Source organism: Danio rerio, chromosome 23 (assembly GCF_052040795.2).
Source record: "Danio rerio strain M-AB ecotype USA chromosome 23, GRCz13ab, whole genome shotgun sequence".
NCBI classification, from domain to species: Eukaryota; Metazoa; Chordata; class Actinopteri; order Cypriniformes; family Danionidae; genus Danio; species Danio rerio.
The window spans coordinates 24981672-25007621 of record NC_141043.1 but is presented as its reverse complement, the minus strand read 5'-3'; the positions used below and the strand labels follow the sequence as shown (position 1 = coordinate 25007621).

The window sequence follows — 25950 nt, the reverse complement described above, 5'->3', positions numbered from 1 at the left end:
ATTTTCCAACACTTTGTTAATGAATGCTGCAGCATATTGTAGTTTTTAATACAGTGAAGTGTAGTGTAGTATATTAAGCATTAGAAACCAGAGCAGTATTAGATCATTTGTTTATATTATTTTACTTGTTAGTTGGAAGTTCGCTGGTTCAAGTTCAACTGGGTCAGTTGGTATTTCTGTATGGAGTTTGCATGTTCTCCCCATGTTTGCGTGGCTTTCCTCCAGGTGCTCCGTTTTCCCTGACAGTCCAAATACATGCCCTATAGGTGAATTGAATAAACTAAACTGTTGTAGTGTTTGTGTGTGAGTGTATAAGTGTTTCCCAGTATTGGCTTGCAGCTGAAAGGGCATCCGCTGTGTTAAACATATGCTGGATATCTTGGTGGTTCATTCTGCTGTGGAGACCCCTGATGAATAAAAGTACTAGCCAAATGGAAATGAACGAATGAATGAATGAATGTTACTGTTCACATGGCTAGGTATGCTGTATCTATCAGTGGGTGTCAGCAGATTGTACACAAACATGAATGAGATTGCCATGCCTTTATTAATGCTTTTAATTGAAATGACAGAATTTCGCTCATGAAATGTCACCAAGCAATAATAAAAGTGACTAAAAATTAAAATCTTTTCTTCAACTGCTAAAAATAGGCCTGCGGAATATCCGCATGACTTTATACGTGTTTAACCCTGGGACATCAAAACCAGATGAGAGCCCCTTTTTGTTGAAGATATAGAAGTTAAATAGTTGCCCGTCCTGAGACTCAAGAGACACAGAGGCAGCGTTGACTTTCAGCTGACACGGATACTCCTTCTCAAATACCAACCTGAAGACCCTGTCCTGTAGATAAGTGAGTTTCAAACTCCTGTACTTCACAGGAACCATGTCATCAACTTGAGGTCCGAACTGCTCCAGAGACAGCACTCCATCTGCATTGGCTTTGATCTCATAGAATGTTATATTACTATAAGTAAAATACCCTACATAGGGAGTAGGGTCTGGAGGAGGAATGAGAACACGGGGTGTATCTCTGAAGGCACTCTCCATGGCAGGAATGATATAGCTGTAGGTTTTGGCCACAAGGTCCTCATCTACAGGTTTGCTTCCAGCCATTAGGATGACCAATCCGAGCTTCAAGCGAGGAACAAGGGAAATCGAAGCTGAATATCCATCCAGATCTCCATCTTTGCGTATAACATCATAACCCAACTGTTCATTCACCTCCCAAGGCGTGCCCGTTTGATTGGCAAAGTAACTGTTCTCACATCGAAACAATGGAGTCAACATGGTTTTGAGGGTATCAGGTTGGAGAACCTGCCAGTAAAATGCCCCAAGCAGCATCATCGCTAGTTTGGCCATGTCAGCTGGTGTTGAGTACATTTGCCCTGAAGGTCTGTACCAGCCGAGGTCATAAAGAGGCGCGGGACGCCCGCTTGAGTAGACACCTACTGCCATCCGGTTTTTAATCTGTGGAGTGATTTCAAACCCAGTGTCCTCCATTCCCAATGGTTGCAGGATATTCTCAGTTACCCATCGCTGATAATCCATGCCAGCCACCTTCTCCGCCATCACATGGGCAAGCAGCGAGAAGGCCAGGTTGCTGTAGTGGCATCTGAGGACAGCAGAGGACTAGAATTACTTCCTCTAGGGAGAATCCACAAGTGAATTCATTGCATCCGCCCCATCTATTATTTAAAGCTCTTCTCATTCATTAAACATCTTCTTAATACAAGTTTGAAGAGGAAAATATACTATCTTACTTGGTTCCGGGGTCGGCCACGAGAACATCATCTTGTAATAAATCCACTGCAGCTTGAGTGTTGCCTTTCCAGAGTAGTGTAGTCGCTCTGAGCCGCCTTGGTAAACCTGTAATATGAATGATCCAGAATTTGGTATGTATTTAATGCATCAGTTTTATTAAAAATGATGATCAAAAACAGAACTGAAATTATTTGCTTTTTTGAAGTCAGAAGTTTAGAACAACTATGGTAATTTTTACTGGTTGGCGCCAATAGCCTAGTGGTTAAGTGTGCCAACAGCACACCATAGAGCTCACGGTGACCCGAGTTCAATTCCCAGCTCAAGAAAAATGCTGATCCTTCCCCTTTCTCTGCTCCAAATGCTTTCCTTTCTGTTCTCCACTATCCTATCCAAATGAAAAAGGTGAAAAACCCCTTCATTAAAAAAAAGAAAATGTTTACTGTGCTAAAACAATATTTAAAATCACACACACTTGTTTCCTGCTTTCTTCATTTGTGTAATGTAGTTTATAGTGTAAAAAACACTTATTATATCACCTAAAACTAATCCTCACAACCGGTGGCAAATTTTAAATGTGAAAAGACCGTTAAGTATTTTTAACAGTATTTATTAACAATATTTATTAACATATTTACAATTTTTGTATTATAAAGACATGTTGTGCGCTTATAAACCACCTCAACATTTTAATACATTGGTCATACCTGTCATTATATAAATGTGTATTTTCATAAGCCACCAAAACTAGTAAAAATCTGCACATTTGTTTACAAATTGTGGGTATATTCCTTATTTGTTTTATTTTTTTTAACACTGTGCAAACTTACCCTACACTGTAAAAAAAAATCGTAAAAAAAAGGTTAAATGACTGGCAGCAACGGCTGCCAAACAAAAACCATAAAATTACGGTAAAATTTCTTTGTTTAAATAAAGTGCAAAAAATAATAAATTCACAGATATTTTCATTAAAATGTTTACAGAAAAACACTGTTATTTTACAGACTTTTCCTAGATTATTATAATCAAATCCATTTAATAATGTAACACAATAAGAGTTTTACAGAGAAACACTGTTATTTTTACAGACTTTTCCTAAATTATTATGATCGAACACCATCAATAAAGTGACTGCACTAAAAGTTCAAGAGAAAACAATGTTATTTGAATTTTTTTTACAATTAAACGCCTTTAATAAAATGCCAAGACATGCTCTTGGTCGTAACTTAACAGTTTTATTTTGGATCAAAAAAGTTTGGAAAAAACATCAAACGAGATACAACTGATTAAAATTCTCACAACTATAACATTACATTTTATTGAATAGTATTACTTTAAAACATGTAGAGGTTTAAGTTGTATGAAATGATACAGTTCCAAATCTTAAATGAAATGGAACTGTAACGTGAAGGGGACCCTGACAAAGAAGTGCAGATTCAAATGCAGGTTTATTACACAGAGATGGTCAGGTAAGCAAAAGTCAACACAGGGGCGATCTGCAAACAGATGTATGCAGTGAATCCAGAGTCATGGTCAATTCACAAGCAAATGATCAGTCCTGGCAGCAAACAACGTAAACAATTAACAAACAAAGCAAGGCTAAAGAAGAGAAACTAGTCATATTGTTCACAGTAGCAGTATAACAAGACTAAGCAATTGGTGCGTGCGTCTGTGCTGCTTTTAAAGTGTATGTAATCAGTTCATAACAGTCCTCCGACTGTGTGTGTGCAATCAGCGGAATCTGGAACAGGTGTATGTGAGCGCTCTTAGTGTGTAACTTTATTAAATGGACTTGATAGTAATAATCTAGGAAAAGTCTGTAAAATAACAGTGTTTCTCTGTAAACATTTTAATGAAAATATCTGTAGATTTATTATTTTTTGCACTTTATTTCAACAAAGAAATTTTACCTTAATTTTATGGTTTTTGTTTGGCAGCCGTAGCTGCCAGTCATTTGACCTTTTTTTTATGATTTTAATTTTTTTTTACAGAGCAAGTAATTACAATTTATTACTTTAATTTTACGTAATTTTAAATGTACTTAAAAAAACAGGAAAAACACTGTACATAATATGTCATTTTTTTGTATAAAACAGACAAATTGCTGTAATTTGTCATTAATTATATAGTACATAAAATAACAGTCAAGCCGATAATTTACAGATAATGTTTGTAATTTTTACGAACTTTTGAATATAATTTAAAATAACGGAAAAAATACTGTATAAATAATACTGTAATTTCCCTGTATAAAAAACAAAAATGTCGGTAATTTGTCTTTAATAATGAAGTACCTAAAATGAAAGTCAAACGGTTAATTTAGAAAGATTTGTTGTCATTTTACTAAGTTTTGAATATAATGTAAAATGAAAATGTAAAATGTAATGTAAAAATTACTGTAAAAAATTTAGAGATTTTTTCTGTAAAATTAGGTTTTTTTTTTACAGTGTACCCCAACCCAACCCTCACAGGAAAATGTGCATAATTTATAAGCCTTTTTAAAAAAGGGTGACATGAGAAATTTCCTCACGAATCAACCTCTCCTTGTAAAACTCGTGTAATACCCATGTCATTAAAAAAGCTTGTGTCCTGATATGGCACAAAAACACACACACACACACACATACATACCGAAAACAGGACTATTCCACAAAACATTGATTACATAAAACTTAAGTTTAAACATAGGTAGGGTGTTGTCTAAAAATAATATCAACAAATGAAATAAAGTTGCAATTGTGAAAATCAAATGCACCATTTATCTTATATAAATATATATTTATTTATTCATTTATTCTTTTTATTAATTTATCCCGAAGCAGAAATGCTCTTTCATTAGATTGCACTGCATAATTTCCATCTACATGACTTGAAAGCTATTTCTGAATAAATTTAGGTACACCAAAATAATCAGCACTGCTATTTCTGGCACCTTATATAAAGATCAGCTTGGAGTTAGCTGAGTACAGTATGTTAGGGCCACTCCTTCTGCTCTAATCCTAGACAGAGGCAAACCCATTTAGTCATGTTTTGCAGCAGAGCTGATTATTGTAGCCGTACTCTAAAAACAGTTAATCTAGTTACAGGTTTCACCTTCTTTATTTTTACAGCACAACCATGGAATGCACTAATTATATGTATGCTAATCATCAGTTACTGATCTAAACACCGTATTGAGGTCAGTTACAGGTACACCGTGCTCACCTGACAGCTGGCTGGCCATCCGTCTCAGAGTAACTGAAGAGATGTGAACTTCTTTACTGCTCCAGCTTTCAGAGACAGACTTGGGGTCATGATCTCTTCTCTTCCCCAGAGGGTTTTTTATGGTGAAGTTCTTAAGATATTTCCCCAGCGGGTCGTCCAGGGAATCCACTTTTCCGTCCTCCCAAAGTTTATACAGCATCAAGGTGGGGAAGATTTTGGAAAGGCTTGCAATTCTTTAATTGTATAACCAAAACAAATAGCAAGGACAAAAAAATACAAAAACAATCAGATATGTATGCACAAATGTTGGGTTCCACATAATTTGTGTTGGGACAACATGAAATAATTAAGTTAACTTATTATTTCTTATAAATTTAAGTGGATTGAACATAAAACAATTAAGTTGTCACAAAAATTCAAGATTTGTGTGGTTTAGCTCATTTCAAATAAGTAGAGCGAATCTTATTTGTTGACTGTGCGGTTTGTGACATTGTTATAATCTAAATATCTAAATTTGGAATTTAGTCTATTTTCAAGTGTTCAAAAAGTACTCCAATGTTAAATTCAGTTTTGAGCTGTATTACAGTCCAAATTTGTATGGCCTTCACTTGTTAACTTCCCTCCATATTTTGTTTGCTTTATTTATAGAGCACATTTAAAAACATTTTGTTGACCAAAGTGCTTTACGAAAAGACCAGCATACAAAATATATACTTGTATACTGTATATAAATAAGCAAAATATATAAAACGGATTTAAATTAATTGTTTGCAATCAAAAAGCAAGAGACAGAAAGTGATTTTTAAATGAGACTTAAAAACACTAAAGAAAGAGCACAACCTAATTTGTAAAGGCAGACCATTCCACAGACTGGGGACTGTGACAGAAAAAGCCCTGTCACCTCTTGATTTCAACCGTGTTTTGGAAACATCTAGCTGAAACTTGTTTTCCGACCAGATTGGCCTCAATGAAGTATGCCAGTGAAGAAGTTCACCGATGTAAATAGGTGCCAGACCATTCAAACTTTTAAATACAAGTAGCAATAACTTTTATTGAATCCTAAATTGGACTGGGAGCCAGTGAAGAGATGATAAAACTGGTGAGATAGGAATTTTGTTTTGTCCCAGTTAAATGCCTAGCTGCTGCATTTTGAATCAGCTGCAGGCGTGTAATTGTAGCCTGCGAAAATCCTGAATACAAAGAGTTGCAGTAGTCCAATCTGGACATAATAAAATCATTGATGATGGTTTCCAACTCCAGACACAAAAGGCTTTAATTTGACAATGTTCCTTAATTGATAGAAACCACTTTTGATGACTGAATTCATTTGCTTGTCAAACTTTAACTCAGTGTCAAAGATGACTCCAAGATGTTTTGTGTGACTGTGGACCTTAGGCTTGAGCGAACCTTATTGATTAATTGTAGATTCACAGACACTCGGAGGGCCAAACACTAGTACTTCAGTTTTTGATTCATTCAAGTGTAAAAATTTACCAGCCAACCATTCCTTATTTTCGTCAACACAGGTAAAAAAGGACTGTAAAACATAACTTTCTCCCCTTTTTATGGCCATATAAAGCTGAGTATCATCAGCATAGAGATGGTAGCTTACATTATGCTTCTTACAGATCGCAGCAAAGGAAAGCATGTGGATGGAAAATAGAGCTGGGCCCAAAATTGAGCCTTGGGGGACACCACACTACATACGTGCAGATTTTCATATACGTTATTGTTTACGTTGCGCACATAGCCAGTACTTACAGAACATTTGAAATGGGTTTATATGAAACACCCTAACCCTAAGTACTTGGAAACATCTATGCACTGTGAATCCAAGTCGCTATTGTGATGTTATAATCGTATTGCATTGTGGGACATATAGGTGCTGAAGTCAAATATGAAGCAGACTGGCTCCTTCTATCAAAATTGAAGGATTGAGGGTCTGATTTAAACTTCCCTTATCCACCTGACAAAGTGGAACATGCTTTAAAATGGCGGCAGGGATTCCCCTGATGAGAAGTGCTTAGGGAAGTCTGCAAGTGCGTGTCTAAAAGTGAATTGAAAAGTAGCCATTGTCTCTTAGATAGAAACAGGCTGAAATTAGTAGTCAGTAATTACAGTTTTATAATAATAATTCCTTATATATATAGCGATTTTCTGGACACTTAAAGCTCTTTACACATTGTAAGAGCCAGTTATGCATAATTCATTTGTGATAATAATTTAGTGAAGGTTAAAACATGATAAAAATTGATATTTAAATTTAATAAGAATTCATTGTGATTGTATTATCTAAAATGCATAATTTAGTAATTGATATAATTTAAAAACCTTTAGTTTGGTATTTTGGCTTCCGACAGTAATACGTCATGAGGTCTGTAGTTCATACGTTTTAGGCAGATTGCAGTTATGGATGTTGGAAGCAACACAGTTTTTTGACCGAGCTGATCGAGTCTATTGTAACTTTGTAATTTTTGTTTGCATTTGTTCAGTAAACCTTTTTTAAAAGAAGATTCGGTCTTACTCGCGTTTTTGCAAATACTGGTTGTTGGAATTGAAGCTGCAAAAGGTGGTACATAAGGATTTGCACGAAAGGTGTGCCACTATACACATTATTTAGGGGGAATCTCCTCATCCGCCAGTGTGCAGCATCCACCTAGATGACACAACAGCAGCCATATTGCGCCAGAACACACACCACACACCAGCTGATTGGTGGAGCGCAGACAGAGTGATGAAGCCAATTATGATATGGGAGGATTAGGAGGCCATGATGGACAGAGGCGAGTGGGCAAATTTGGCCAGGATGCCAGGGTTACACCCCTACTTTTTCCTAAAGGACATACTGGGATTTTTAATAAAAGACAGCGCTCACTGACAGTATAGAGTCTCCTTCACAATACTAGGGCGTTAGGACCCATACAGACCGCAGGTTGAGCACCCCCTGCTGGTCTCACTAAAACCACTTCCAGCAGCAACCTAGCTTCAGACACTGTTAGAACTGAGCTGATGCTATTTTATCAAATACAATCAAAGTGTTTTCCCATAGGTTTTGGCAAACAAAATTAGATTCAGCTCTTGAACGTGTGTTTGTAATGCAGTGATGAAAAGCTCAGATAGAAAGCCATTTTTATATTTTTTATAGTAGGGGTTCCAAACTTCTCAGCCCACAACCCCCAAAATAACAATGCCAGTGACTTGCGAACCCCAATATCCTCTGAGGTGGTTATTAATATATGAACCTTGCACACAACGGTGTACAGATACCAATATCCCCAAGTTTTATCAACGTTTAATTTTGGCGAATGCCACTCAGAGGTCATCCTCGATGTTCAGTTGTAGCCTGTATTTATTTTAATGTACGTGAGTGCCATAAAGGTGTCAAAACGTTTAACCTGGTGTAATAAAATCAATGTGATGGGTCTTAATATATAATGTAATCACTGGTGGTGTTGAAAAAATAATCAAAAGGCTGATGACTTTATATTTGCATGTTGTTTTTTAAATATAATTAATAACTACAAATTACTTTTCTTCTATAGGTTATGGATGTGATATGGTCATTCTAATAGTTTAATAAAATAGGTTTAATCACCAAGAGACCCCACCCCCTTCTATAGTAAACTTTTGACTTGATTTGCTTGTGTCGGGGCAGATCCCCATTGCCTTGCATTTGCAATGTTAAACTGAAATTTTGTCAAATAAAGTTTAAACATTTTGCTCAAAAAATTTATAATTAACTTAAAAATGATGTAAAATGATGAACAATGATTTATATTTCCTAGACGTCATTTCACAAGATAATAAAAGCAAGTAAAAATTTAATAAACCTGCAAACACCCTAAAAAGAAACAAAAATATCATGGAAGTCAATGGATGCTGCTTTCCACCATAATTCTTTTGTGTTCAGCATAATAAAGAAACTCATACAGGTTTGGAAGGTAATTAAATTATAACAGTTTTCATTTTTAAAACAGTTTTCTATGCCTTTAAACATAAAGCTTTAAAGCAAAAACAAAAATCTCCAAAATCTGTAACCCACCTGTAAACTGTGTACTCATTTGTAACGGAAGACGTAGGGTCACTTCCATTCCTTCTGCCAAAGTTTCCATTCCACAATACAGAATCATTAAATATTACAATGGCAGAAATGGCGGGCAGCTTTGTGGCATCAATGCTGTTCCTCAAAAGCACATCCGCCTAGAACACAGCATATTTGTGAAATTTAACCAAATGGTTATACATATTTTTTCAATTTTGAAATTGATGTTCAAAAAGAAAGAACTATTTTATACTGACTTTATCCAGTGCGTCCATGAGGACAGGAATTGGGTGCACCAGTGGCACAGGCTCAGGAAAACGTGGGCACATTATCTCATCTTTCACTTCTTCCGCAGCCTTTACATCCACTGTATAAAAACATATTCAGCTTATGTGTCATATATATGCAAACAACTAAATCTTTCAGCGTGACCCAATTGAACTTATGTAAGCCCAACAAATATGAAACATAACACAGTGTAAAACAACATTAATGCCATCACTTCGTATCTTATTTATCATTATATAATCCTATGCATTTGGCGCATAATGGAGCCGAGAGTGGGTGTTTGCTCAATAATCATGTATTTTACGCTAAGTTCCCTTCCCCCAAGTGATAATCAGGCTTTACAGCACACAATAATCTACAAGCCACTATGTCGAGCTCCGGGTAATCCATGGTCAGCTCCTGCAAACCATTAATTAAGCATAAGGAGATCGAAAATGAATAAGGATGTTCTCCATGTGCTGTCTAGGCACATTTACACACTAAACAAATACAAACTTTCCATTTCCAGCAACACGCTGCATAATTTAACATATCCATTCATATACATCCATTCGTTGATATTTGATGACTAATTTCTGAGTCTTTCTATAGTTGCTTTTTTTTTTTTTTTTTGTCATGTTTACCTGGTTTTGCCTTAGGGAGCCTGTACTGCCAAATGAAACAGCCTGTCATTACACAGGAGAGAAGCAGAAAGAAGACCATTCCCAACTTTGTCCATTTCACTTTCATTTTTGCAGACTAATAGTCTTCTTTTCTGACAGGCTGAAAGAGAAAATACAGTTTTATATATTTCATACACTGTAAAAAATCTGTTATTTTACGAAAAAACATCAAATAATAGCCATTAAATTACAGAAATTTACTGTAAAATACGTTAAATTTAAAAACATTATCACAAAATAACGGCCATTAAATTACAGAAATTTGTGGTAAAATAACAGAAATTAAATGACAAAAATTTACCGTAAAAATAATGACCAATAAATTACACAAATGTACCGTAAAATGACAGACGTTAATCACAAAAAAATTACCATAAAATAATGGCCATTAAATTACAGAAATTTTACATAAAATAACAGAAATAAAATTACAGAAATTTACCGCAAAATAACTAAATGAATAATTACTAAAAGTTTCTGTAAAATAACAGCCATTAAATTACAGAAACGTACTATAAAATAACAGATGTTAAATTACAAAAAGTTACTGTGAAATAACGGCCATTAAATTATGGAAATTTACAGCAAAAAACAGACATTAAATTACAGTAGTTTACCACAAATTTAAATTTAAGAACATTTCTGTAATTTAACGTCCATTATTTTATGGTAAATGTCTGTAATTTAACAGCTGTTATTATACTTTTTTAAAAGTAAAAAAGATAAAATAACAAATTTATTTTTTAAGTGTTGGCTAGTCACAGAAGGATAATCTGTGTACATAAAGTTTGCATATATTTGAATTAAAATATTCATAATTAAATAATAACTTGTCATTAACAATTATTAATGTTCATAGTTTTATGAGCTTATTCTTAGTTCACTGGAAAGGTGACATTATTTATGCAATTGTTAAATATTACAAATAATTTGTCTGATCTGGCTACAGAGGCTACATCTAAATAACTAATATTAATATAACCAATATACTACACCAATAAAATATCATTACTGCTCAAAACATGAACTGCAATATATATTTTCTCGAGGAAGAGACAGTAATTTCAGGAGGATAAATGATAAGATGTCTTACCACAGGCTTTTGCTACTCCTTTAAGTCAAAATCAGTGTTCCGTATGATCCTGCCACATCGCATTGCTCCCAGCTGATTTGCCTATCCATGCAGAGGCTCGATTAAAAAAAACATTGAAAGTGGAATTCCATTAATGCTGATAACATAGAGGCATAACCAGAGCTTACCAGCCACTCAGCAGCCATGCTTTAATCTTTACAATATAACCCGTGCACTAACTTCTCTGCATCCTCTCCACCAACTGCAGGCTTGTACGTCATAATCTGAAGATATCCGTCTTAAAAGCCTCACTCTTGATCTTTGCACATCCGTTCAGATCATTCAGTTTACACTCCTATATTTTAGAAGACCTAATAACTTATTCATTCATTCATTTACTTTTCAGCTTAGTCCCTTTATCAATCTGGGGTCGCCACAGCGGAATGAACCGCCAACTTATCCAGCATATGTTTTACGCAGCAGATGCCCTTCCAGCTGCAACCCATCTCTGGGTTACATCTATACACACTTATACACTAGGGACAATTTAGCCGACCCAGTTCATCTGTACCGCATGTCTTTGGACTGTGGGGGAAGCCAGAGCACCCGGAGGAAAACTACGCAAACACAGGGAGAACATGCAAACTCCACACAGAAACGCTAACTGGCACAGCTGGGACTCGAACCAGCGACCTTCTTGTTGTGAGGCGACAGTGCTAACCATTTAGCCACCATGACGCCCCATTAATTTAGATAATGAAATTAAATATAATGTATATATTGGCTAACCCAGTCCAGGGCTATTCAATTGGCAGGCCCATATAGGCCAAACTTGGCCTCCGAGGCAATTTGTTCCAGCCCTTCAAACTGTGTGACCAAGACATCAAAAATACATAAATAGTCGCTAGATTTATACATAAATAGCCGCTATAGTTATGATGTGACGTGCATCTGTTCAATACAGCATGTGCTGCAGTTAAAGTTTGGTATTTCCAATGTAAGAATATATGCCAATATACAGGTGCACCAACTAGAAAACATCTCACACTGTAACGGTGAGAGTTGTGCGTGGCTTTCAGTGCAATGTAAACAAAAGATATGTTAGACGAATTATTACAAATTATTAAAATGATTATGTGTGTATGAACGAAGATGATAACAACAGTTCATTTGAATCCTTCCCTAATATAAAGCTTACATTTACATTAGACGTGATAACCATGAAACCATGATTATACTTTAAACTCTATAATCGTACAACCAAAATCTAATTGTTGTATCCCTAATTGTTATGCAGTTCAAAACATACCACTTGAATGTGTCTGAATGTAGAAGAAGCCTACTTAAGCAATGCACTGCTTTTGTTGTGCTTTAAAACACAACATTTGAATGTTTGCAAAAAGAAAAGCCATATTGTACAATGCACTGATATTATGTAGTTTCAAAATACAATATGTGCACGTTAAAGTACAAAATACAACGTGGTTGTCTTAAGGAGCAAAAATACAACATGTGGGCTCTTATAAGCTGTTGTGTCATCACTCATATTGCAAGTTATATCTCTCCAGCCCCTCATTTGAGATGCTTTTCATGAACTGGTTCCCATGACAAACTAATTGAATAGCTCTGGTCTAACCCATCATTGGGTCAAATATGGACAAACGCAGTGTTGGGTTCATTTTTAAAGTAGATTTTAAATGAAGCTTTTCAAAACTTTTTTTGTTCATTCTTAAAGCAACTCTGGGTTCCAACAAACCCAGCATATTTTAGAGGGCAACATATGTTCAATTAATCTGACAATTAAATGTATTAAAATTTATATTTTTTAAATTTAAATTTGAATTAATTAAAAATTAAATTAAAACAAAAATGATATATCTGAGTTGAATGCTTGTTAAATTCAATTTAATTCATGTTTCTTTACAATGTAGATTGTCAAAGCAGCTTAACATAGAAGTTCTATAGTTAATTAAAATTCTGTCAGTTTAGTTTTCAGAGTTGAAGTTCAGCTTAGTTCAATTCAATGTTGTTCGTCTTAGTATTGTTGTTTTAGTTACACTCTAAAAATGCTTCTGATGTTTCTAAAAAACTAAATATTTCTAAAAAACAGAATTAGCAACTGTTTTAAAAGAACTTCCTCAAAGTAAAATAAACAACAATACACTTAAAACTAAATTCTGGGTTGTTTAACCTAATGGTTCAAATGTGAACATACACAACTGCTGGGTTAACAAATGTCATATAAATTTAATTGAAAAAAGGAACCCAATGTTGTATTGGCCCATATTTGACAGATAGTTTAGTTAAAAACCAACATTTTCTTGTGTGTACTGCTGTTTATTTCAATTAGAGCAAGTATTTTATACAGTACATACAACTTATTATTTCTTCTAAACATGCTAATTCATGCTAATTCATTGTTTGTTTCATGAAACAAAGTATCCAGTATGATTTTAATGGCTGAATATAATATATTTACATTTAATACATTTTGGAAGACACTCTCATCCAAAGTGACTTACAAATAAGAACAATAGAAGAAATCAAAGCAAAAAAAAATTAATTACGCAAATTATATGGCAGATAATTGTATTTGGTTTCCTTTGGGTGCTCCTGTTTACCTCACAAATCCAAAGGCATCTGAATAATTGTGTAAGCTAAATTGTCCGTAGTGTATGTGTGTATGTCCTGGTCCTTCAGGTTGAGGGTTGAGCATTGGGCTAACAACCCACCTTGTAAAAATGTGATGTTACGAAACACCAACACTAACATGGTGTGGCTAAATATCAACTTTGATATAAATGGCTCTGGGAGTAAATAAGTAAGTAATATATTGGCATTGGCATTAATATATGGTAGATATGTATTTTATTTAACAGTTGTCAGAAGTGGGCAGCAAATTCTGCTGGGGGCAAATTGCAGGCCTTTAGAATCATGACTGAAAATTACAGAATCAAACACTAATTAAGTATGATTACAAGAAAGCATTGTAAACTTTCAATTGAAATTTTCACATTTAATTCAGTGTGTTTCTTGCATTTACATGGTATACAAAACTGTTTGTATACCAATTGTTTCTTTTTAATCGCTCTGTTGATGCAATATTAGATGCATTGTTTACGTGCCCGAGAGTCAGTTCAATAATGAATCAGGCATAAAATGGATATCAGTACCGTAAAAAAGAATATTATTGACTGGTGGCCATTTGCTCCACTGAAACACTCATTTGATCTCGTCCTCTTGGTTTTTAAGCGTGGCAGAGAGCTGTTCCCCAGATCCCTGCCCTCGGGCTCCATGTATAAACCCATAGTGAGATCAATACCATCAGCCTGTCTGCACAATCTGTGACTGCACCATGCTGGTTTTATTGGCCCCACACAAGCCCATATCTAATAACATAAACATATGTTGAACTGTTGATTAAACTTGACAAAAATCAATTGTGTGACACCTAACGCCTGCTTTGTTTTTGTCGCTGTATACACATGCTATTGCACTTGGGATCACAAGTCGACACTGCAAAATACTGGTCTAAATTAAGACTGAAATTTTTTGACCTTGTCTGCTACAACCATTTCCAGAGGTAGTTCATGTGAATAATGAGTTAATTCATTCAATGTTTGTCATTAATCGCACTGAGCACTCCAACAAATAGTAGTGCAAATCAGAACACAATTATGGAATCTGAACTATATCACAGTTCCTAGAACTTTTGGAGGAAAAAAACTGTTTATGTTGAGTTTTCAACACAAGAACAGCACTGTGAGTGACTTAATTACTGGAAACATCATTTAAGAAAACTAAATTAGCCCCTTCAGAGCGTGGTGTAATCCAACATAATAGGAACTATTGACTAATGCGTAAGTCTGCTCATTTTAGCAATTTGTTTTAGAACTTCTGATTCAGTCAGTAGTATCTGGATGCAGCCTTAATGATGCAAGCTGAGACTGCTGATTTCAGTAATGCAATGTCAGACACAATGCACTCAATGGAGCTAGTGACATCACTGTGAGGGGTAGGGTTAGGGGCGGGGTTAGGTGGGTGAATTAAAAAGCATTGGATGGAGCCCAGATTGCACTGCATCCAGATCCTTCTCGATTCAGTTGCCTATGGACAATGACTAGGAATAATAAACTGCAAAATAACAGTCAAACTGCTTGCTCCACAAAGAAAGTATGTTAATGACTATACATAAAAATATAATAATTATATCAATAATATAATTACAAAAGCAACATTAAGCAGCATAGCAAACCATTTTTAACATCTAAAAAAATCAGTGGAAGTAAATAAAACCAGAAGTCTCAAGCCAAAATAATTCCAATGGCTCCACCCACTCAATGTGAACAATAAGGTCAATGATGTATACTTAATGTTTACACTGACAAATGCACGTCGTCGTACTAAATACCAACATCGAATTTTGAGGTCCCTATCATACACCCGGCGCAATGTGGTGCAAGGCACGTAGCAATTGTTGTTTGCTAGTGTAAGCCTGGCGCAAGAGTCGTTTTAACATTTTGTGCCACACTGTTACACTGCAAATAGTAAATGCATTTGGGCTCATATGTGCGCCCATAGGCGTTCTGGTTTTAAAAAAGCAGGTGTCTTTTGGCGCGTTGCTATTTTGAGAATCTGTAAATATCTTTACATATGAAAAATAATTTAAATATTGAGGATATATATATAGGATATAATAAGGATATATATAGGATATAAATATAAAAGGATTAAAATATTACAAAACATTTTCTATCCTAGATAAATTTAAAAACCACTGCCTTGAATCCTTCTTCATCTCGGGGGCTTTTTCAGTTCCTTCAATTTGCTTTTGTATAATGTTGTTATTATTAGTAGTATTATTTATTATATTCATATTTATATTTGTTTTATTAAAAACAAGCTTAGATTTGTCCACCTGCAGGTTTTAGACCATATGGGGCACAGCATGTGTTTTAGGATATAACTCAGTATTTTGAGCACACTTCGTTATTATTGTTCATTTATTCGTTTGCTGGAAATTAGAACTGAATTTAGAAATAGTTTTGAAACAAAACTTTGCGCTTAACAAACGCAATTAATTATTTATAGGCTAATTGATATGTGTGCATACAAGGTTTCCCTATCCACGAGAGCAAAAATGAAAAAATGGATTATGAGATGCTTTATCTCTCATTCTTGCACTGCAGACGCTCTGTTTAACTGTTTTCTTGCTAGTGAAATACTCAGTTTTTCCACTTACACTTACTTTACGTCATGTAAATTGCAAATGCACTTATGGCGCGACACAGCTGGCTCTTAAAGGGAATGGGAGATGAGACTCTGATTGGTTTATTCTCAAAACACACCTATAACTTATTTAGAAAATAAACTCAACCCTTTTAGACCATGCGCCACGGCACAAAGCGGATTTTACCATTCTAAAATGGCTTAAGTGGATTCTGACATGCCCTGAATGCGTTTGCGCCTTGCACTTTTCGCTTAGCACATGGACCGTCAAAATAGAGCCCAGAAAGTGAGGGAATTAGTTTTCTTGTGGCTATCTCTTATAACTTTTTCTTTGTGAATATGAACCCTTTGTCATGTAAGATTGGATATTAAGTCAAGTTTGCCATCCTCACAGTATGATTGTATGTGCAGAGTCCGAATTTTTAAGCTACATATAATATATGCTTAATATATTGCTTGTGCTCTAAATAACTGAGTCAAACGTCATTGAAACAAGAACACAAACAAATAAAACAAGAACACAAACAATATAAACTATTCAAGCAAAAACAACAGATACCCACAGACAAGTGCATGTGTGAGGAGATAAATGGATATTTGCAATTCTATTTTAATTAATTATTCATTTTCCTTACCACCAATTTCCCCACCATAAGTTTTACACAGCAGATGCCCTTCTAGCTGCAACCCAGTACTGAGAAACATCTATACACATGTATTCACATACAGTACATCACATACATTGCGGCTAATTTAGTTCATTCAATTCACCTACAGCGCATGTCTTTGGACTGTGGGGGAAACCAGAGCACCTAGAGGAAACCCACACCAACAAGGGGAGAACATGCAAACTCCACACAGAAATGTCAACTGACCCAGCCGAGGCTCAAACCAGCAACCTTCTTGCTGTGAGGCAACCGTGCTAAACCACTGAGCCACTGTGCAGCCCCTATTTTATTTACAACATTTTTATTGTTGTAACTTTTGGAGAGAAAGGCACAAACACTAGACAAGGATGAATTATCTTTGTCTTTTTATGTAAAGAACTTCTCGATATTTGGGGGCCCTAAACAAAACTTGGTGACCCTCAATCCTTAATCTTTTCTTTTTAGAGCAGCTTCACAATAAACAAACAACAAAAACAACAGTCAGTAATGGAATAAAAAGGTCAAAAACAAAATAAACAAAATAAAAATGAAATACCATTTTAGCTTATAAAAAAATAAGCCATTATAAAAATTTAATTAAGTCATGTACCCTTTTCACATTTTTTTTCTCAGCAGTTAAAGTCATTGTATAGTTGGGTAAACTTGGAGAACAGTTAATGAAAGAATATCAGATAACCTAACAAAAAAACTCTAAGAAACAAACTGTGATCCATACACTCAAAAAAAAAATATATTTTTGGGTTGTTCAAACTACTAATTTAAATTGAGTTCAATCCACATAAATTTGTTAAAAGTGTAAAATTAACTTAATTTGTGTTGGGACAACATGAACGTGGAACCGTGCATTTTTTAAGTGTAAAATCCTGTAGGTTGGTAAATGTTTATGACTGAATAACCAATTTTGTCGGAGTAAAATAACACTGAAAACCTCTATGAATATTTGGAGCATAACTTGCAAGTTTGTTAATCCTCATCGGCTCCCTGGTGCTGCTTTCTGTACCTCACACGTCCTGAAAAGTGAAGTTGCGGGCTCATAGATCGCCGCCTGGAGGCTGTATACAGTAAGTCCGCCTACCCAACTCCACCCAGTAAAAGAAATTTCACTTCCAAAAAAGTTTTCAGATAGATTGTTGATTTAATGCAATTGCTATCACACAGAGATGGGTCTAGTTGTTCAATTTTTTTGTGATAAGTGATTTCAACCAGTTGCAAGAGTAGCTATATAAAAATGGGGCGTGTCCACTGATGAGTAGGCGTGTCGTTATTATGATAGACCGTTGTGATTTACAGCTTAGAAGCGACTGTGGCCCTTCAAGAGGAGACTAAATCTTTAATCAAATAGGCCTAAATTACTTTGCTATTTTACTCTGAGAAAATAAGTTTGTTTTTTTTCAGCCGTAAACATTTACCGACCAACAGGCTCTGATGGATGAATATTTTTTCGGTAACGTTAATGTGGGCTTTATAAACGACTAATAAAAAATGTGTTTGGCTAAGACATAACGCCTAAATTAACCTTAGCATTAGCCATGATAGAAAAGAGCAGGTGATCGTTATCTGGCAGTTACTAGTTATTTTTATGTGTAGCCTATAATAATAAATAAGACACTACTGCTGAGGACCAAATTTGAATTTTGCTTTTCCAAAAAATATCAATGATCTAGAACAAAATAGAGCTTTAGTATTATATTTATATACTTTAAATAGGCTATATTATTTACGATCACTGAGTTATATTTTGTTTTTGATAAGGTAAGTTAGAATTAATTTACATTCAGCTTAAACTAATTAAACGTTAGACTTGTCCCCGCCCCCCCAGAACAAACTCATAAAATTAAGTCACATGAGAGATAATTATAATGTTTTTACACTTTCTGATAATAATGAAGTGATAACTTACCTTGAAAAGTATCTTACATTTATTGCAACTTAAAAATAGTAAATGACTTATATTTTCATTCTTTACAAGTGCCGTTTAAAATATAATTAAATATATAATTTAAATAAAATTGTAAAAATATTTTAAAACATTATTTTTCTCACTTATTCTCACTTGTTTGGTAAAATCATAATTGTTTGTTAACATTATTTCATTTGAAGATGTTATGTTGATATTATATTTAAACAATAGGCCTACATTTAAAAACTTAATTACATAAATTATAAAATGATCTTAAAGATTACTATATTATTTATTTTTAGCTTTTTTATATTTTGTTCAGCCTTGTAAACTGTGTTTACGTGAATATATGTTATTTTTCTAGTTGTGGTAAATAAATCTGCCACAAATAAAATATATGTTGGACATTCTGGCGACTTTAACTTTATATGAGAAAACTATAAGCTGTTTGTTTAAATTTTTATTAACTAAATCTTTTCGTTTGCCTTTCATCATTAGTGTGTTTTAGCTTAACTTGTATGTGCAGTTTTTAAAACATAACAAATTTCTCGGATTCTATTTAGAACGCGCTATAATGACGTGGGAGCCGCGGCAGGTTTATATGAGCATTCTTTATTAAAATTCTTTGTTGGGTGTTCAGGCGTTTGTTGGTTAGTGGTGTTTGTGCGGTTTGCGATTTTTGCTATTGATTACGGTTATTGATTCTCGGTTTTGACACTTTTTCGGACTTCGACTACGGCTTTGGATTTGCGTTTCACTCGGTTTTGGATTCCCGGTAACGACCCTTTTCTGTATTTGACAAACGGCTTCGGACACCCCTCGGACTGGTTCATACTCGGCAAAACCCCCACAATGGGAGTTTTATCAGTGTGTGTAAGTATTTGATTTGCACACATATAGACCTAATAGTGAATTCACAAATGTTAACTGTTCAGTAAAGAATTTGTATTAAAAATATTAAAATTATCAATCTATTGTCTTCATTATTATTATTATTATTACATTAGCATGACTTGCCCTGTAAGTGTGGGTGTGTGTGTGTGTGTGTGTGTGTGTGTGTGTGTGTGTGTGTGTGTGTGTGTGTGTGTGTGTGTGTGTGTGTGTGTGTGTGTGTGTGTGTGTGTGTGTGTGTGTGTGTGGAGAAAAATAATACATTTTATGTTTCCTCATACACTTAAAGTTACTAACATACATATTTATTAGCCAGCTGTGTATGACCACTATTTCTCATTTGTAACCCTCTTTCTTGTGCAGGAGGAAACACCTAGCAAGGTGTTTGGTGTGCCCTTATCTCATCTAAGGAAGACCGGTCAGATGAGGCAGGGTCTCCCTTTGCTCCTCACACATTTAGTGGGCTTCCTGGAGAAGCATGGTGAGCACTGTGTGTTTGAAAGTGTTTCCAAGTCACTTACTATGAGACTGTATTTGTAAAATATGTGTTTGTGTTTAGGCCTCAGTACAAGTGGCCTGTTCAGGGTTGATGGTGCAATATTGCGCCAATATGAGCTAAGGAAATGCTTTGATCGTGGAGGCTTTCCAGAGCTGAACATTGAGGATATTCATTCCTCAGCCTCTGTTTTAAAGCATTTCCTCAGAGTGCTTCCCGGTGGTCTTATTCCAGCACCACTCATGATCAAGCTGCTGGAGGTGTTCAGGAGTAAGTGAAGTACAAATGCTGATTAGTGAACATTTAATGTACTTGCTCTATCAAATTCTTGAATTCTTTAAATATGTTATCTTGCAGTGTTCAAACTGAGCAAACGTCACCGAGCAGTGAAGAAAATCCTGGACAGCCTTCCAGAGGAAAATTTTAACCTTCTCTGCTATTTGGTTTTCTTCCTGTCCCATGTGGCTTCTGAAAGAGGTGTCAACAGAATGAGCACCACCAACCTGTCCTTAGTGTTTGGTCCAATCATCTTTCAGTAAGTGTTTGTAAATCTGTATTCAGCTGATGTTGTGTGTACTTCAGAGCACATTAGACATATGTTCTGGACTGAAGGGTCTTACATGCCCCAATATTTAAGATCTGAAATGACAGAGCGGTCTGATAGAGCTGTCAATCAAAAAAGTAAGATGTCTGGTGCATTTATTAATGTGACATGTTTGGTTATCTGCGTGTGCAGTGTTCCTCAAGGCCCCACAATGCTTGAGGAGCAGGAGATGTGGATCAGCTTTACTGAGTACATGCTGGACAACCTGAAACATCTACTTCCCAACATGTACACTTATAAATCTGCCAGCAACTCACCAGTGAGTATTTACTTTCAATTGATGACATATGAGTTTTGAAAACGATGATGGATAATAATTTTGGTTTCTGAGACACTTAGAGATGTATTTTTGTGTTTGAGGAGGCTGTCAATGTGTTTGAGGCGGGAGGAGACTCCACTATTGAGTGTGTCAAGCAGCTGCCTCTCACAGAGACCAGGTATAGATGTTAAACACAAACACGCACAGCAGACTGATGCTGGTCAGATCACAAACTCCCACAAATTGTTTTTGGTAATTGACATATTGTGGAGTGCTTGCAAGTCATCCATATTCATGCTTGTGATGTGTCTGTCTTTGAAAGATCAAAGTCACCAAAAATTGGACGACTTGGGCATCTAAGACGAAGAATAACAAATTTTTGGAGAAAGTTTGGCTCATGCACTGGCGAAGTGGAAGTGGTTGAAGAACCCTATGTGGCTGGAGATGGTCTACAGCAGTCGCAACAGACAGTGAGAGTTACTGGAAGAGAGTGAGGGCTGGTGAGGTCACCAGAAAACAACGGGGCTGGTGAAGGGTTGGTGAGGGTGACCAAAGACACAGGGTTGGTGAGGGTCACCACAGATGATAAGGGTTGGTGAGGGTCACCACAGATGATGAGGGATGGTGAGGGTCACCACAGACGATGAGGCATGGTAAGGGTCACCACAGACGATATCATTGTGAAGACAAAGCAGATGCTGATTCTGACTCTGAAGCTGATTGAAATAAAACTTGTCATCTTCATTCAATAAGTGTCTCTCTCCTTTTTTGATATCTTTTGTGTTAAGTTATGTTGTAAGTTGTTCATTTTTCTGCACTCAAATGTTAACATCTTTCAATACATTCACAACAAATTAAACATGTATTACAAAATAGTTAACATCAGAACTTTACTCACATAACACTATAAATACAACAAGTTAACAGTAACTTACTGCATACTAAGTGCGCAAACTTAACGTTTTTATCTTTTAATATTTTGATGCATTTTTTCTACCTTTTCAAGTTCTTAGTCACCTTTGCCATGGGATTGGTTTGTACACAAAGACACATTGTAGCACAGTTAACAACATTTATTAGTGTGTTTATTTAAATTACACATCAAAAGGTCAATGAAATATATAATAAATTCTAAAACATCCTATTGTAAACTTAAATGGCTACCACTACCTCAAATACAGTGAGTAACACGAGAGACACTGTCAATTATTCTCAGAGATTTAATGTGCAGATTGTTAAAAACATATATATCATGCTTTGTATAGATATTTTTTTCAATTTCAAATGACATGTAAATGTATAATCTAGAAATATAGATATTTACATTTGAATTTATTGCTAAGTTTAATATATTTTTAACAATTAAATATATTTTATATACATTAAACAATTAGCTTTTCATTTAATATAATTATTATTTTAATTATTTTAATTTTACTAATACTTAGTATTTTATGTATTTTTTCTAGGTACTGTATGTAAATGTGTATTTAATGTTAAAAACAGCATATTTGTAAAGGTGTGGTTATAAAAATTGCAATCAATACACTAATAAATATTCATTCACCTTTAATGTACTAAATGATAATTTGCTAAATTTTGTAAGGCAAAGAGGACAAATTTAATGTTTGATAAAGCAAGGCCAGTTCCAGAGTTAAAATACTGAGGGTGCTTGTAGAAAGAGTGATGGTGCTCTCTTTGGCCATATGATACCTTTGTTAAAATATGTATATTTTACACCTTAAAATCTACACCTTAATGACTTCACCAATATTGAAGATATGCTGTCAACTGATACAGCCCAGTTATTTTTTAGGACTTAATTTACAGAGGACCATGTGCATGCTCCAGATATTAAATTACTCATGAAATATACGCTCATCCTCCAGGCCTTGCTCATCTTCACAGGAAACTCTGTTAAGTCCTGGAAATGTCAAAGAAAGCAAATTCGAGTCACCTCTGCAAGCAAGGTCAATTTTTCCAATTTAGAGCAGCAGGATTAGAAAGCCAGACCTGTATCAGAGTGTGTTGCTATCAGAAGCCATCATAATGGCACAGTGGGGTGTCATGTTTGTTTCTACACTCACAAAAGAGCATTTTGTGGGTCTGTGTTCTCACGGGAGAGGTTAGAGCAAGGGTCACTGACCTTGTTTGAGCTTGGTTAGATTCAGAATTCAGAGTTAAGTCATTAAAACTGAATATCATCTTTGGTCTTGCAGAACTTTAAACACTTTAATACTTTATCAGGGTTTCTGCTGGGTCTTATAAAGTCTTAAAATGTCTTAAATCTCAAAATCCAAATTATAGGCCTTAAAAGTCTTTAACAGGTTTTAATTTTCCATTGTTCATGTAATTCTACCCAATCTGGCCAAAACCCATACAATCACTTACAATCATCTCAATAAAACTTTACACTTTTAATTAAAAAGGCCACTTTTAATTCAATTTATAATTCATTCATTCATTTTCTTGTCGGCTAGTCCCTTTATTAATACAGGGTCGCCACAGCGGAATGAACCGCCAACTTATCCAGCAAGTTTTTACGCAGCAGATGCCCTTCCAGCCGCAACCCATCTCTGGGAAACATCCACACACACACTCATACACTAAGGATAATTTAGCCTACCCAATTCACCTGTACTGCATGTCTTTGGACTGTGAGGGAAACCGTAGCACCCGGAGGAAACCCACGCAGAGAGAACATGCAAACTCCACACAGAAACGCCAACTGAGCCGAGGTTCGAGTCAGCGACACAGCGACCTTCTTGCTGTGAGGCAATTCAATTTAATTAATCCTAATGGTTTAATTATTTTCCTTACGATAACATTTGTTTAAAAGTGCTCCATGTATTTACTGCTGAGGACACCGACCTGCACAGATTGTTGTGCATAGATTAATTTTATTACAGTTTTTATTTTATTTATTTTATTTTTTTATTTTAAAGAAAGTTTATATTGGGAAAAAAGTGTATGGATACAGATAGAGCTTGCTTGTTTTTACACAATATTTAAAATATTTTGCTAAAAAATATCTAAAATATTTTATTTTTTATTATTAATTTATTATTGTATTATCAAATGTATTAAATTATTATATTTTTTATTAGGGCAAATTAAAATCTTTTCCATCTGGGCCATTTAAAAAATTCCTTAGCCCTAGGTATTTAAGAAAATTTAATCAATAATGGTCTTAAAAATGTCTTTATTAAAAGTCTTTAATTTAACCCTGTTTATATATATATATACATATATAAATTCATTTTAGGAAAACTAATCCTTTAAAATGTAGAGATTGGATTAATTTCAAATATTGTAAAGGAGACTGAGTGATATAAAAAAAATTAAATAAAAGTAGAAAGGATGTTTTACTTTTATTTTATTTTTTATTTTTTTTTACAAAATCTGCCCCTGCTCCCGATTATTGGCGTGCAGGTTTTCTTCAGGTGCTCTGGTTTTCACCTCAGTCCAAACACATGTGCTATATGTGAACTTAATAAGCTAAATTGGCCATAATATATGTGTGTAAATGAGTGTGTTTCTCAGTGGGTTGCAGCTAAGAGCATCCGCTGTGTATAACATATGCTTGAAAAGATGGCGGTTCATTCCTGATTATTATAGGGACTAAGCTGAAGGAACATGCATGAATAAACAATGAAATATACTTTTATATACATTAAACAACTAATTAATTTAATATATTTATCAAATGAATGAATATATTTAATACATATAATATTTGTACTGAATTTAATTAATGTAAAAACATTGAAATGACTTACTGATTTACCATAACTCTCCATTTTTTGAGTGAAATTAAAATACAACAAAAAAGGTGTTGAGATGTGACTAATTAAAATTATTAAGTAATATAAACAAATTAGTCACCATTTAGGACAAAAAAAGTCAATTATTTTTCAGTATTATAGCTGTAATTATAGAGTGCAGCCATATGATGTCACTGCGCTCTTGTGTATCTATTTTAGCATTCACAAGGATCTTTTTGTTCTCCTGTTAAAAACAAACCCAACAGCCCTATTAAAATGTGAGAATAACCACTACAGCCCTTGTTAGCTTAACACAATCTTTCACAATCTCATATTAACACAAATGATATAAATCTATACATAACAGTCAGTGATGTGAGGCAGAGTAAAAACCAGTTTCATGGTTCAATTCATGACCCACAAGTCAAGACAGATTAAACCTGATTGGGTTGTTGGTGCCATATGTGACCTACAATCTGCGCTCTGCTAGCATTAGTAGACAGGAGGGTCGCCAATCTCCCTGGGCAAAGGTTGCCATGGAAACGACCCCTGGATTCTCCAGTCTGCCGTTTTGCAGTCCTCACTCTTCTTGAGGCTGAATTATCCTAGATTCCTTTATGTCACATCCATATTCTTCTGCTCTATTTCCTCCCTCTCTTTCCCCGACTCTCTCCGTCTCTCCCCGTCCTGTGGTCTCGCCCTCTTCTGCTCTTACTAACTGTTCTGTTTCGCACCGTTTGGAGATTTTTTTCCTGCAGAAGTGTGTATGATCATGTTTTGATTTTATCAAGTCATTATGATTTTCAGCCTTGGTTGTTTGTTTGTAGATACTAGCAGATGTTCATGTAAAATTCTATGGTTTAAATGATTTCTATATGTTAGCAATATACAGATTATTTACTTAATCTATATGTGTTTCCTTCATGTATTAAAGGTAAAACTTTTCTGATGTGAAACAAATAAAGCTATGACCCAATGCAATTTGCTAAACAAAATCAACATTAAGAAAACTGCAGAGTTTGAAATGTAATAGATAAATGCTATATGCTACATTTGGGTTGAAACAAACTTCACTACTATTAAAACAGTCTGCTTTATTTTTGTGTGAGTGA

General features: G+C 34.9%; 2 protein-coding genes across 5 annotated transcripts; one reads left to right on the top strand and one right to left on the bottom strand.

The window, feature by feature from the left end:
* Positions 1-528: 528 nt before the first annotated feature.
* On the bottom strand, positions 529-17943 carry lactbl1a (lactamase, beta-like 1a). 3 transcript variants are annotated; one of them, XM_087307119.1, is made up of 9 exons: positions 17757-17943; positions 11216-11382; positions 11049-11129; positions 9917-10055; positions 9263-9372; positions 9006-9163; positions 4964-5196; positions 1762-1867; positions 529-1613 (listed from the first exon to the last, which is right to left on the bottom strand). In XM_087307119.1, exons 4-9 carry the CDS (start codon positions 10020-10022, stop codon positions 635-637), a joined length of 1692 nt encoding a protein of 563 aa, XP_087163245.1. In that variant the 5' UTR covers positions 10023-10055; positions 11049-11129; positions 11216-11382; positions 17757-17943; the 3' UTR covers positions 529-634. The 3 variants fall into 3 exon arrangements, with proteins under 3 accessions (XP_087163245.1, XP_087163246.1, XP_087163244.1); XM_087307120.1 differs by having other exon boundaries at positions 17764-17943; XM_087307118.1 differs by lacking the exon at positions 17757-17943 and adding an exon at positions 12447-13799 and having other exon boundaries at positions 11216-11612.
* A 1337-nt stretch (positions 17944-19280) lies between these two features.
* LOC137490208 (protein FAM13A) lies at positions 19281-21822 on the top strand. 2 transcript variants are annotated; one of them, XM_087307126.1, is made up of 7 exons: positions 19281-19697; positions 20079-20196; positions 20275-20481; positions 20569-20746; positions 20948-21074; positions 21179-21252; positions 21397-21822. In XM_087307126.1, the coding sequence occupies exons 1-7, from the start codon at positions 19677-19679 to the stop codon at positions 21566-21568; spliced, it is 897 nt and encodes a 298-aa protein (XP_087163252.1). In that variant the 5' UTR covers positions 19281-19676; the 3' UTR covers positions 21569-21822. The 2 variants fall into 2 exon arrangements, with proteins under 2 accessions (XP_087163252.1, XP_087163251.1); XM_087307125.1 differs by having other exon boundaries at positions 19387-19697; positions 21176-21252; positions 21397-21821.
* Positions 21823-25950: the final 4128 nt, after the last annotated feature.

Excerpts from the sequence above, each read along its gene's own strand:
- lactbl1a (XM_087307119.1), bottom strand. The coding sequence starts at position 10,022 with ATGAAAGTGAAATGGACAAAGTTGGGAATGGTCTTCTTTCTGCTTCTC. Across the intron at positions 5,197-9,005 it reads AATGAGTACACAGTTTACAG|AATTGCAAGCCTTTCCAAAA; the intron begins GTGGGTTACAGA and ends ATACAATTAAAG. Across the intron at positions 1,868-4,963 it reads GATGGCCAGCCAGCTGTCAG|GTTTACCAAGGCGGCTCAGA; the intron begins GTGAGCACGGTG and ends TTCATATTACAG.
- LOC137490208 (XM_087307125.1), top strand. The coding sequence starts at position 19,677 with ATGGGAGTTTTATCAGTGTGT. Across the intron at positions 19,698-20,078 it reads TGGGAGTTTTATCAGTGTGT|GAGGAAACACCTAGCAAGGT; the intron begins GTAAGTATTTGA and ends TTTCTTGTGCAG. Across the intron at positions 21,253-21,396 it reads CTGCCTCTCACAGAGACCAG|ATCAAAGTCACCAAAAATTG; the intron begins GTATAGATGTTA and ends TGTCTTTGAAAG.